The sequence below is a fragment of the Mandrillus leucophaeus genome, unplaced genomic scaffold (genome assembly GCF_000951045.1).
Source record: "Mandrillus leucophaeus isolate KB7577 unplaced genomic scaffold, Mleu.le_1.0 Scaffold147, whole genome shotgun sequence".
In the NCBI taxonomy this organism is placed as follows: domain Eukaryota; kingdom Metazoa; phylum Chordata; class Mammalia; order Primates; family Cercopithecidae; genus Mandrillus; species Mandrillus leucophaeus.
The window spans coordinates 505,295-519,652 of NW_012101443.1; the positions used below are offsets into that span (position 1 = coordinate 505,295).

At 40.5% G+C, this 14,358-nt stretch overlaps 1 protein-coding gene across 2 annotated transcripts in view; it reads left to right on the forward strand.

Annotated features, from left to right (window-relative positions):
• Window positions 1-14,358, forward strand: part of CPB2 (carboxypeptidase B2 (plasma)) — a 50,752-nt gene that overhangs the window by 14,832 nt on the left and 21,562 nt on the right. For both annotated transcript variants that reach the window (XM_011974587.1, XM_011974588.1), the window contains exons 2-5: window positions 2,544-2,619; window positions 6,388-6,512; window positions 8,183-8,291; window positions 11,792-11,893. In XM_011974587.1, coding sequence (XP_011829977.1) covers window positions 2,544-2,619; window positions 6,388-6,512; window positions 8,183-8,291; window positions 11,792-11,893 — 412 coding nt within the window. The remainder of the gene's footprint in view (window positions 1-2,543; window positions 2,620-6,387; window positions 6,513-8,182; window positions 8,292-11,791; window positions 11,894-14,358) is intronic.

The window sequence follows — 14,358 nt, forward strand, 5'->3', positions numbered from 1 at the left end:
AATAGACAAATAAACAAATTCCCTGTATTTACTGATAAATGACACTCAGTATCATAAGTATATCTGTTCTCTCCAAATTATTAATCTATTGATCCAATATAATTCTAATGAAAATTCCATTTTTTTCATGAAACATAACCAGCTGATTTTTAAAAATTATGTGAAAAAGCAAAGGATCAAGGCAAGAGGCTTGTGAAAAAAGAATTGGGCAGGGCAGAGGGGAAGCAAGAGTTTGTTCTCTAAGGTATTATGATGTAATATGAAGCTACTATCACTAAGACGGGTGATATTGGCTCAAGGGTAGACAAATATATCAACATAATAGAGAACATAATAGAGAACTAAGAAATAGAGCACATTATATTAGCAAGGGTAACCCTTGCTAATATCTAATACAATCTAATACAATCTAATACAATCACTAATAAAACCTGAAATAGCTTTACTTAACACAATAAAGGGTTATTTCTGTCCATTTGGGCAGTTATAACAAAAACTGCCTTAAATGGTGTAGCTTATAAACAACAGAAATTCATTGCTCACAGTTCTGGAGGCTGGGAAGTTCAGGACAAAGCACCAGCTAATTCTTGTGTTTGCGGAGGGGCCGTCTTCTGCACAGACAGCACCTTCCTGCTATATATGCACGTGGTGGAAGGGGGAGGGGGTCTCTTTTTTAAGGTCACTAATCCCATTCATGAAGCCTCTCCCCTTATGACCTAATTGTCTCCCAAAACCCTCACCTCCTAATACCTTGGAGGTTAGGATTTCTACATATGAATTATGGGCGGAAACAAACATTCAGATCAGAGCAATTTCTCACTCATAATACTAATTGATGAAGGTCATAGAACTCTCCCTGGTGCTCTCCTCCAACTTGGAGACCTTGGCTGCTTCCATCATGCAACTCCACATTTGGGGCTCTTCGCTTCTGGCCGCAGGATGAAAGGCAGCACATGCACATGAAGACACACCTACTCTTAGGCGCCTATGACACTCCCACACATTCCCATTGGCAGACGCTCAGGCACCAGCTCTCAACACAACCACACGGAAGGCTGGGTAATGAAGTTTTCTGTGTGCAGGAAGAGGCAGTGGTGTTGATGTGCCAGCATTTTCTCTGCCAAACAGGATGGAAAGTTGATATATGACCAAATTGACATAGTGGATCCCTGGGGAAAATATTGATGATGTAAAAAACCATAATAATATACGATGCTAAGAAGAAAACAAAAGTCTATTTCTTCTTTACACTGCACACAACCAAATAATTTTCAATTGAATTTAAAATTTAAATAGGAAGGACAGAAGAAATATAAGAGAATATCTTTATATCCCAGATATCTAGAAAGACAAACCACACAAACCTGGAAGGAAATGATTAAAAAATAAAAAAACACATCATCAAGAAAAAGACAAATTATAAACTACTAGAAGATATTTGCAATACATATAACGGACAAGAAATTAGTATTTAGAATATATAAAGAAATTATACAAATTAACTATTACAAAAATACAAGTAAATTAGAAAAAAATGGGCAGGTGGTCTGAATAAACATAACACACAAGCAAAAATATGAATGGCCAATAATCAAATATAAACAACTCTACTTCATTAGTAAGTCAGAAAATCAAAATCAAAATCACGAGAAGATTTCATTTCATAAAAATTTGATTGGAAAAGTCGAAAAGTCAGAGAGTATCAGGTATTGGCAAGGAGGAAGAACAATAGGAAATCTTTTCCACTGCTACTGACAATATAAATTGATACAAAAAACTTGGGGACTGATATGACACTATCCTATGAAATTAAAACTGTGCATATCCCATGAAATGGCAATTCCACTTGTAGGAAAATGCTTTCACGTGTGAACTATGGCTAGATACTTCAACACAGATGATAATCTTGAGAATACAATACTGAGAGAAAAAAAACAAGATTCAGAAGAATACATATGGTATACCATTTTTATAAAGTTGAACCAGGCAAATCTAAGGGTATTGTTTCAGAATTCACACATACATGTGTTTAAAAATCCATGCTATAAAGAAAAACAAGGGAATGAGCAAAAGTCAAAATTTAAGATAGAGGATACCTTTGATGATGTGGCAAGGGGGTGGGGCACAGAGTACACAAGGATCTTCAGGATGTCAAGGAAGCTGGACTTTTTAAGTGGGGTGATGGGTTCACAGGCATTCATTTTATTATATAATAAACCAGGATCGGCATAAATATTACCTTATGCATCAAATATTTAATTTTTAAAATTAAAACACACATGCATGCACAAGAAAAAAGAAGTAAGTACTCTGTAAACTGACCTCCCAGTCAAGAGAGCTGTTGATTTTGCAATTGCCTAGGAGCATAAAGACTGAGAGTTTACGTTCTCTTTTTACACTGAGTCTATAGTGAGATACTGTGTCCTAATAACATTTTAAATTTTGTTTCCCTTTTGCAATTACCTAAAAACTCCTCACAGTATAATGTATTCCATCTTTACTCTTTATTTAATATCAAAATCCTCTTTTATTTTTTTCTCTAGTGGCCAGGTTCTAGCTGCTCTTCCTAGAACCTCTAGGCAAGTTCAAGTGCTACAGAATCTTACTACAACATATGAGGTAATTTCTCCCTAATTTATGTCTATATTGGTTTCATTTTGTATAAGCACTGGGTGTTGAGTTTCCTCCTGTATGTTGTCTGGTTTATATGTATCTGGTATGAACTCTTCTTCTCATAGCCTTCTCTCCCTTCTCACAATCACATGACTTTGTTGGTTCCCCAGATCAAAACTTCTTCACTTGTGCTATTGGCTTTCCAGCCAATTTCATAATAGTACCTTGGGATTTAAAGTGTGCACTTACAAAGATGCTACAATAACAGAAATTAAAATATTTAGAAATAAAAGCTTTACTCATAAAACAATGGTTCTTAACCAAAGATGTACCAAAAACACAGAGTACATTTATTAAAATTCTCACCCAGGGACCCATCTCGACCTAATGTCTAAGATGTAGAAAATTGACAAGATGTATAAAATTACAGAATATTAATGGCAGTGGTGGCCATTGGGGGAGGCATGGCCAGTTGTAGTGGGGGAGGCACGACTGGGGCTGTGTGTTCCACGGAGCCAGCAGAAGTCAGGAAGAGGTGAAAGTCCCGCCCCCTTCTGTGATAGCAGGGTGGGAGCCTCATGCTCTCCTGGCGCAGCTACAGCTGCCCAGCTGCAGCTACAGACCTGGACATCCCTGTGCTCTTGGGGGCCAGGAGCAGGCAGGAGCCCCGCCCTCCTGGGCGCAGCTGCAGCTGGCCAGCTGGGCATTTCTGCCCTCTCACTGTTTCCGAGAAGACCCCCCATTCTCCTTCAGGCTCAGAAGTGCCTGCTCCCGCTGTCTGGCCTCTCCGAGTTCCTGGTGCTCACTCCAATCTTGGAGCAAAATTGAGGCTGAACCTAGGTGCTGTCACAACCTGGCTGGCTGTGTGCATCTCAGGGCAGCACTGACATGCTAGCCCCCTGGGTACTGACGAGCACAGGAGGGAAGCCAAGGGGGTTGCTGAGGGCATCTCAGCACTGGCCTGCAGGCCCCCTCAGCTGGAAAAGTCTGGGTGCCATAAATAGCTGTAGGAGGCAGACAGGCTCCTAGGCAGAAAAGGGCGGGTCCCTGGTGAAGCCCCACCTTCAAGCCCAGGAAGGTTGCCAGTCCTGTGGACCACAGTGGGAGCTGATGGTGCTTTTTCTGCACCTGCCCATGGCCATCCATGAACCAATCAGCACGCACTTCCTCCCATCTGAAGCCCATAAAAATCCCGACTCAGCCAGAGTCTCTGGAGAGACATCAGGGACCAGCTGTAGAGAAGAGCCACCCACTCCAGGGTCTGAGAGCTAACACTCCTCAGGACTCCCTGGCTGCAGGGAGGAGGTACCCCCTGCGAGTCTCCTCTGAGCTGTTCTATCACTCAGTAAAGCTCCTCTTCACCTCACTCACCCTCCGCTTGTTCACGTGCCTCATTGTTCCTGGGCACTGGACAAGAACTTGGAACCTGCCAAATGGTGGAGCTGAAAGAGCTCTAACACAAACAGGGCTAAAACACCCCCCTTGTTTGCCACATTGTGGGTGACAAGAAGGAGAGAAGAGCTGCAGCCTTTTGGGGAGCTCAGACCTAAGAGCTCCCCGAGGCAGGACTATGACACCCTCTTTAGGGCTCTGTGGTTCCTGACGTCTCCAAACTTCCGGGTGCCACCACCTTCCCTGGTGCCAGCCATGGAAGCTGCTTGCGGGACACCTGGTCTAGCCACACCCTTGCAGGGAGCCAGAAGATGCCCACCCTGCCGCAGCCAGCATGCCTCACTGTGTGCAGTAGCTGGACCCCACACCTGCTGGCTCACACACCCCTCACCGCTCAGCTTGCCCTTGGCAGGAATGGGACCCAAGCCAGTAGCACGAGATGAGCACAGCCTGCCAAGCTGAGTGGGCTTAGTGGACCCGAGCAAAACTTAGGCAAAGGCACCACTGACCACAGAGGTTTCTGCTGGTAAAGCGACCCCAGGGATCCCGTAAAAATACCATGGTAGAAAATTAATAGCTCCTTGTTTGTTAGTGTTTTCCAAGAAGCAGAGGTCAAGACCAGACTGGAGGAGCAAGTGATGAGGGAATGCTGTTGGAGGATAGAGGCAGGAGCTGGAGAAGGCAGGGAGCATCATCAGACCATGTTGTAGCTCTGACACCTCTGCAGAAAGGAGGATTTTGTGTGGAGAATCTCAGACGGTAGGGCAGTTCCAAGGAAGGCTGGGCTAGGTCAGTCTCAGTGGTGAGTCCTTCAGCCAGTCACCTGTTATGGGAACCCCATATCTCCCAAGAAGGGGCCTGCATTAACACTTCCACAGGTCTCAGTTATTGGCTGGCTGCAGCCCTGAAACCACATGGCCTCAGCTTCTAGTGGGTCACCAGGGCAGCCACTGAAAACACCAGCCAACTGTGCTTCTCTCAACCGAAGAGCTGAGTGGTGCATATTCACGACCACCACATCATGGTAAAGAGGAAATACTACAAGAGGAAGCATCAGAGGTTTAGAATTCGAGTTCTTGTTCTGTCACTTCTAGCTGTACGATTTTAGATGTTAGGTATGAACCTTAATTTCTTCACCTGAACAATGCAAATAATAACACCTGCCTAGTCTATATCAAAGTGTTATAATTATCAAAGGAAATGAGTATGAAAGTACCTTGAAAAAGCACATTAAGGGCCGGGCGCGGTGGCTCAAGCCTGTAATCCCAGCACTTTGGGAGGCCGAGACGGGCGGATCACGAGGTCAAGGAGATGGAGACCATCCTGGCTAACACGGTGAAACCCCGTCTCTACTAAAAATACAAAAATTAGCTGGGTGTGGTGGCGGGCGCCTCTGGTCCCAGCTACTCGGGAGGCTGAGGCAGGAGAATCGCGTGAGCCCGGGAGGCGGAGCTTGCAGTGAGCCGATCGCGCCACCGCACTCCAGCCTGGGAGACAGTGAGATTCCGTCTCAAAAAAAAAAAAAAATTACATTAAGAGAGAAAACATAAAGTCCATAATTAGATATATATATATTTTTATTATACGTCAAGTTCTAGGGTACATGTGCACAACGTGCAGGTTTGTTACATATGTATACACATGTGCCATGTTGGTGTGCTGCACCCATTAACTCGTCATTTACATTAGGTATATCTCCTAATGCTATCCCTCCCCGCTACCCACTCCCCACAATAGGATCCGGTGTGTGATGTTCCCTTTCCTGTGTCCAAGTGATCTCATTGTTCAATTCCCACCTATGAGTGAGAACTTGCGGTATTTGCTTTTCTGTTCTTGCCATAGTTTGCTGAGAATGATGGTTTCCAGCTGCATCCATGTCCCTATAAAGGACACGAACTCATCCTTTTTTATGGCTGCACAGTATTCCATGGTATATATGTGCCACATTTTCTTAAAAAGGAACAATGACATGATAATTACAAGAACACGAAATTTTTATTAAATAAAATCAATGTTTAATCAACTTTCTTTCTAGACAAAATTTGTTTCCTTTCAAATATCTGATGTACACATGCAATTTTACAGTTAAGGCATGAATATAGTCATTCATTCTTCATTGTCTCATTAAATGTTTATGGATTATCCTATACGTTCCAAGGCTTTTTTTTTTTTTTTTTTTTGCCACTAGAGTTATAGAAAGGAATTTTTAAAAGCTCACTGCAAAATAAAAGTTTATATTACTATGTGTGTGGATGGGGACCAGCGCCAGGTAGTGTCCTTTTCATGCTCCTTATAGATAAAACTGTCATGGCTCTAGCTACAGATGAGAATGATGTGAACAACTCTTTTTTAATTTTATCAACTTTGCCCCTTAAACTGTAGATTGTTCTCTGGCAGCCGGTAACAGCGGACCTTATTGCGAAGACAAAACAAGTCCATTTTTTTGTAAATTCATCTGATGTCGACAATGTGAAAGCCCATTTAAATGTGAGCGGAATTCCATGCAGGTAGGCACTATTCAATGCATACTGAGTAGCTATTATAAACACCTACTACGCACTTGACTAGGGTATGGTGTAATTGCTTCCTGGAACAATAAAATGTATTAACCATGGCAGCATAGAAGTCTCTGACTGGACCGAATGGACTGGTGATAAAGCCTAAGGTCCAGCTCTGTGATCTTGGATAAGTGGTTCAACCCCTCATGTCCTTGGTCCCTTATCTAAAATGCAGGTTAGACTCAATGATTGGTAAAGCCTCTCATAGTTCTTTTTTCTCTGGCGACTCTGTACCCAGACTCAGGGAGCAAAATTGTCATTTGCCTTGGTAGGCTTTGTGGTATCTCCTGAAAAAGCAGCTGTGGGAGGAGATTTAGCTTCTGCTAATTCTTCTTCACAAAGACAGTGACCATTTCTGAATGTCTGGCTTTAAAAAGTGTAACAGGTGGTTGGACTCTGCAGAGATCTCGGGTTAGTCTGGCACTGCCCCTTACCACCTACATGACCCTGGGGGAATTATTCACCTCTCTGTTCCCGAGTTTTGTATATTAAGGGTAAAAACAGCACCTACCATGTGGATTAGAAATGATTTCCTTTTCTTAAAAAGTGTATCAGGTGCAATTTCTGCTTAGAGTCTAGCCTTCTTCCTATGGAGTCTCCTGTCTAATATCTCCTCTCCATATCCACTGCCCAACTGCCAGTACCTTCCTGGTGGCCTGGCCCCTTCCTTGAGACCATGCTCTCTTCTGTGTATCAATGGGTGCCCCCTGGATAATATGCTATGTTAATTATTAGTAATATGTTATAGAGTATATTATAGGTGTGTACTGTTTCCCAGGAACTGTGTGCTGAACCTTCCTATTAATTGACATTGTGTCTATTAATCTTTACTTAACCCCAAATAGTAGATGCAATCCCCATTATATAGATGAAAAAATATCCTTACTTACAAAGGAATGTTTCAGAGTAAATCAGAAAGAACATGGCAGAGTTAGGAGTCAAACTTAGACCTTTCTGATGTCGACGCTGTGGCTTTTATTTATTGGCCCAAATAAAAGTAAAGAACCTTTTATTAGTATGACAGGTAACTTTCAACTTGTTCATCTTAGGTGATAGAATGCCTGAATTCAGTTAAAATATTTGCCTGGTTAACAAATGTGGTGCTCTGAAGAGAACTTGAACGAGATGCCTTTCCTGTACTTCCCTTTTCCTGTTCTATTTCTTTGGCGCTGCAGAACATCTGGTGCAGGTCAAAGGGGAAAAAATAAGAAAAAAAAAGAAAAGGCTTTCCTGCTTCTTCTTCCTCTTTAACTGAAAACAGCATAATACAGTGATATTCTGGATTGAAGAAAGGTACATCAATCCATATGTTCATATAAAAGTCACTGAAGAATCACCATTGAGTAATGTTGGTAATGGTGGGAAAGGGTGGTTTTTATGGAGGTTCTGAAAATATACCTAATAGGAGCTACTCTACTAGTGCCCATGTAGGCTCTACTGAAAGGGTTTGTCGATCAGTTTATCACAATGTGAGATATCGTGCTTTTACCTTGATGAAATGCTTATTAGGTTTCTTAGTGATTTTTTTCTTCGTGCTCACCTGCTGTGCCTGCAATGCGCCATGTGGGAAGATCTACCCTCTGCTTGGAAACTAGCTTACTCTCTGTTTCATCACCTAGTGTCCTGCTGGCAGATGTGGAAGATCTTATTCAACAGCAGATTTCCAACGACACAGTCAGCCCCCGAGCCTCCGCATCGTACTATGAACAGTATCACTCACTAAATGAAGTAAGCCATCACACAGCTCTTCAAAGCTACTATTTTCATTTAACCAGCATTGCTATTTCAACCAGGGGAGTATCCAAGGATCATAACTGGTAGAAGATGGTAAAACACACACACACACACACACACACACACACACACACACACTCTTAGGTCAAGTACATGGTGGTCATCTTCCCTGAGAAGATTGCATCATATTTGATAAACTGCAGGATGTTTGTCTACAGCTAAGAATATCTCTAACTGCTGGGAGTAACACTTTATGCTATGGAACAACAGAAATCAAACAATAGGGGCTTTAATTAAAACTGCCACCAAAAAATCACCAGTCCAATTAATCATGTCTCTTTGGACCATCACCCTAATTTTACTAATTACCAGATTAGCTTGCTGAATTAAAGGAATATATTCATTTACATTTAATACACTATAACTAATTGCATTTTACTCATTAGAAGGAAGCTATTTAAACTAATAATAATAATAATGCCTTTGTTCTAATCTTTAAGAAACTGGATTTTTTTATATCAGTACTTACAGGTTCTACTCCTTTTAGAGGGAACTTCAGTAAGGTGTTGATGTGCAGGTGAGACCTCAGCAAGCGTTCACATAAGCCACTAAAAGCCATTTCTCTATATTTGTTAGCTGAAAGAATAAATTCGCAGGAGGACTTTCTTTTTTATATGGTATTCTCCAAGTAGTAAAAAATACCTTGATGCCTTTTTATAAGAGTATGCCCCTATATTGCCTAATATAACTATTTTTGTCATCTTTGACTAGGTGCCCAGAAACTATTAGGGACCATATCCATATTTTTAAGACATCTAAGACTTAGGTAATGAGAATCAATTTTATGTGTATAATCTTTAAAAGCATCTGCTCCTTCCCAGTTAACTAAGCAAGAAGTCAGTATGCTTCTAGAACGTGTGCCTGGTTGATTGATGGGGTCTTACAATTGCACCCCCCCCCTTTTTTTATTAATCTCTCCTACATCTGTCCAACTTAGACCACCTCTCTCCAGCATCCATCAGCAGGACTGCATGAGCAAACTCGATGCAGAGAGGTTTCATAGGTGGGATTTGCAAAATATAGAAAGTGAAACTGTCACTGCTGTGATAAGTTTGGTGGGGAGAGGGGAATGCCATACACAGAAGTATTTTTAAATATTTGTCAAAACATATTTTAATTATTTTGTTCAAAAAAGTTATATTTTCTTACCATATCTTCAGGAAAGAGTTGGAATGACACAGGAGGAAAAAATAAGCTCACGGCTCTATTAGTTTGTTAGGGCTGCAGTAATAAAATACCACAGACTGTGTAGCTGAAATCACAGAAATTTGTTTTCTCCTGATTCTAGAGGCTAGAAGATCAAGGTGTCAGTAGGTTTGGTTTCTACTGAGGCCTCCTTCCTCAGCTTGCAGGTAGTTGTGATCTCACATTGTTCTTCCTCATATGGCTTTTTCTTTCTTTTCTTTTTTTTTTTTTTTTTTTGAGACAGAGTCTCTCTCTGTCGCCCAGGCTGGGGTGCAATGGTGCAATTTTGGCTCACTGCAACCTCCGCCTCTTGGGTTCAAGCAATTCTCCTGCCTCAGCCTCCAGAGTAGCTAGGACTAGAGGCGCACACCACCACGCCCAGCTAATTTTTTGTAGTTTTAGTAGAGATGGGATTTCACCACTTTGGCCAGGCTGGTCTCGAACTCTTGAGCTCAAGTGATCTGCCCGCCTTGGCCTCCCAAAGTTCTAGGATTACAGACGTAAGCCACCATGCCCAGCCTCTTATGGCCTTTTGTTTGTGCACATGCATCCCTGGTGTCTCTCTCTGTATATCTTAATCTCCTCTTCATATAAGGATACCAGCCAGATTGGATTTGTGCCCAGTCTAGGGGCCTCATGTTGACTTGATCATCTCTTTAAAGGCCCTATCTCCAAATACAGTCACTTTCTAACCTACTGGGAGTTAGGGATTCAACATATGAATTGGAGAAAGGGGTGTAACATTTAGTCCTTAACTATGACATTCTAGAAAATATCTTGTACTTCTCTTTCCACTCCGGCCCCTATTATTTTCTAAGAGGTTCATAGGAACCATAAAAATTTTGCTCCCAGAAAATTCCTCTAAGTACTTCTTTCCCTTTGATCAGTGGTCTCTTGATCAACCCTCCCTACAAGATGGCCTGGTGGGTAGCACAGGTTATTTTGTCATTGACTCACACCAGGAGATCTTAAGATGATCCAGTGTAGGAGAAAGAAACAAATGGCCAAAAATTACTTCTTAGAATGGCGAGAGAAAAGAGTTATTCGAAGAATGTTGCATTACTACCTGAGCTTAGTTTGAGAAATGTATAAAGCATGTCGGTTAAACTGCCTTCAGATTACACAGCCTCTCGTGTTAGAGGAAATCTACTGAAGTATCAATGAATAAATTAATTTTTTTGTGGTAGCTTTCTCAGGTGTATTTATGCCTAGAAGAGTAACACGGGAAATGGAGTTTCAACTAGGAAATTGCTGATGGTTACATTTCTGACACCCCAGACACTGACAGGATCAGTACTTGGTGGCAGGTGGGCAGGAGCCCTTAATTCTCGGCATGGGGACAACCACTCACACCTACCACTCATGCTGGTTATGTGATCTCAGAGAACTCAGGGATAAATGGTGCTCCAGTTTTTACCAGCTAGGATTGCTATTTGAAATCACCTCTAGAAAAGTTCCCAGAGATAAAGCCAGGATTTGATTGTTTCCATTTCAGAAGGCATCAGAGTTTAAGAATGGACCCTCGAAAGTTGGTCCACGTTAAAACATAACCCAGTTCAATCCCAGCAATCTCAAAGCAGACAATAATGCAATGCTTGCTTTGAAGTGGGTGCCAGCCCTAAAGTCAGATTTTTTTTTTTTCTTTTTCCTTCCCCTATTATCTTGACAGAACCTCAAAAACAACTGGACTTCCACCCAAGAGAGAGGTCCAGAATCTGGGATAACTGAATTTGTTTGTTTGCTTTTCCTCCAGATTGTCCCCACCTTTGCCTCTCATCATTCTGCCAATCTCACTGTGCTGGCACAGGTCTTTAGTGGGGAACAGCAATGCTTCCCTTTATCCTGCGTAAAGACGGTGCCCAGGGCTCCCTTCATCTTGAAAAGTGCATTTTTAAGTCCCATATAAAAGTGAACTTTTGAATGAATGATAACAAGAATTTGTTATCATTGTGATGACTTTGAACATAACTTTCAGGGGCCATAGTTTAAAGATTAACTTTTCCTACCTCGTTATAAGTATCTTAGCACTTTTTCACTCTTTCCCAAAACCTTGACACTTATGAAAACTTTAATTTTATTAATTTCCCTAAACATCAGAAGAAAGCCCCCGCCATCAGTGCTTTAGGTCCTCATGCATTCCACATACAGAAGAAGTTAGCTGCTTTCTCTGAAGAAGTTAGCTGCTTCCTTTGGTCAGGGAAATGCTTTGAACTTGCTTCGTGACTAACCTCTGGTTTCCATTTTGCTAGATCTATTCTTGGATAGAACTTATAACTGAGAAGTATCCTGATATGCTTACAAAAATCCACATTGGATCCTCCTATGAGAAGCACCCACTTTATGTTTTAAAGGTATGTTGTGGGGAAAGTCGTTGATCTTTCCATGTGAGGGGAGGGATTAATTCTCCAGTGGTGTTTGTTAAAACTTGAGTTTCTTTTCTTTGAGTTCTGAAAATATTTGCATTACAGGTGTTCCTCAACTTTAATATCTGGCTATTTAGGGGTTGGCTATTTTTCCCATTAATAATACAGTCTTGTCCTGGTCTGTATGTCCTAATCTCTTCCCACAAGGACACCAGTCAGTCTGGATTAGTACCCACCCTAAGGGCCTCATGTTCATCACCTCTTTAAAGGCCCTATCTCCAAATACAGTCTCTTGGGGGTTAAGGCTTCAGTTCTAGATGAACCCCAGTTCTAGAATTAACTCTGTTTCTGTTTATGTGACATTAGATAAGCCATTATAACATTTCCATGAAATGAAGGAAGTGGTGTTTATTGTTTTCAAGTCCTTGTTTTATTTTCTGTTACTGGACAAACACTATTTCTGTTAGTGGACAAACAGTAACAGAAAATAAAACCACGACTTGAAAAAAATAAAATTAAAAATTAAAAAAGTGGTGCAGCTTTTGGATGCTAATTTTTAAAAATTGATACATAACAATTGTACATGTTTTTGGGGTACATGTGATTTTTTTCCTCCCTCTCTCCCCACGTGTGATGTTTTGATACATGCATACAATGTGTAAATCAGGGTATTTGAGATATCCATCATCTCAAACATCTATCATTTCTTTGTGATGGGAACATTTTAAGTTTGTCTTCTAGCTATTTTGAAATAGACAATAAATTATTGTTGATTCTAGTCACCCTACTGTGCTACTACACACTAGAACTTATTCCTTCTATCTATTTTGTCCCCACTAATCAACCTCTCTGTATCCTCTTTTCTCAGCCTCTGGTAGTCACCATTCTACTCTCTACCTCTATGAGATCAACTTTTTCCACTCCCCATATCAGTGAGAACATGTGGTATTTCTCTTTCCCTGCATAGCTTATTTCACTTAACATAATGACCTCCAGTTCCATCCATGTTGCTGCAAATGATAGGATTTTATTCTTTTTAATGCCTGAATAATATTTCACTTGTGTATATGTACCACATTTTCTTTATCCATTCATATGTTGAAGAACACTTAGGTTGATTCCATATCTTGACTATTGTGAATGGTGCTGTAATAAACACGGGAGTGCAGGTATCTTTTCGATATACTGATTTCCTTTCTTTTGGATACATACCCAATAGTAGGACTGCTGGCTTACATGGTAGTTCCATTTTTAGTTTTTGGAGGAACCTCCACACTGTTTTTCATAGTGATTGTACTAATTTACATTCCCACCAACAGTGTACAAGGGTTTCCCTTTCTCCACATCCTCTCCAGCATTTGTAATTGTCTGTCTTTTGGATTAAAGCCATTTTAACTGGGATGAGATGATATTGCATTGTGGTTTTAATTCACATTTCTCTGATGATTAGTGATGTTGAGGATTTTTTCATATACCTGCTGGCCATTTGTGTGTCTTCTTTTGAGAAATGTCTGTTCAGATTCCTTTCTCATTTAAAAAATTGGATTATTTCTGTTTTCGTTTTGAATTATTTGAGTTCCTTATATATTCTGGTTATTAAATAGCTTGCACATATTTTCTCCCATTTTTTTCTTTTCACTCTGTTATTTCCTTTGCTGTGCAGAAGCAAGTTTTCAGTTTGATGTAATCCCCTTTATCTATTTTTGCTTCTGTTGACTGTGCTTTTGAGATCTTACCCCAAAAAAAATCTTTGCTGAGACCAAAGTCCTGAATTGTTTTCCCAATGTTTTCTTCTAGTAGTTTTATAGTTTCAGCTCTTATATTTACGTCCAATCTGTTTTTAGTTGATTTTATATATATAGTGAGAGACAGGGATTTAGTTTGAATTTTATGAATAAAATTTTTCCCAATACCATTTATTGACAATATTGTCCTTTTCCCAATGTATGTTCTTGGTGGCTTTGTTGAAAATGAGTTGACTGTAAATCTGCGGATTTATTTCTGGGTTCTCTATTGTAATCCATCGGTCCATGTGTCTGTTTTTATGCCAGTACCATGCTGTTTTAGTACTCCAGCTTTGCTCTTTTTGTTCAGCATTACTTTGGATTTTCAAGATCTCTTGTGGCTACATATGAATTTTAGATTTTTTTTCTTTCTATGAAGAGTGTATTGGTGTCGACAGGGATTGCACTGAATCTGCAGGCTCCATTGGGTAGTATGGACATTTTAACAATATTAATTCTGAAGCCCATGAGCATGAGGTATCTTTTCATTTTTTTGTGTATTCTCTTCAGTTTCTTTCATCAGTATTCTATGATCTTAATTGTAGGTCTTTCACTTCTTTGGTTAGATTTATTACAGGTCTTTTTTTTTTTTTTTTTTTTTTTTTTGTCAATGGTATTTCTTTCTTGATTTTTTTTTTAGGTTGTCTGCTATTGTTGTATACAAATGCT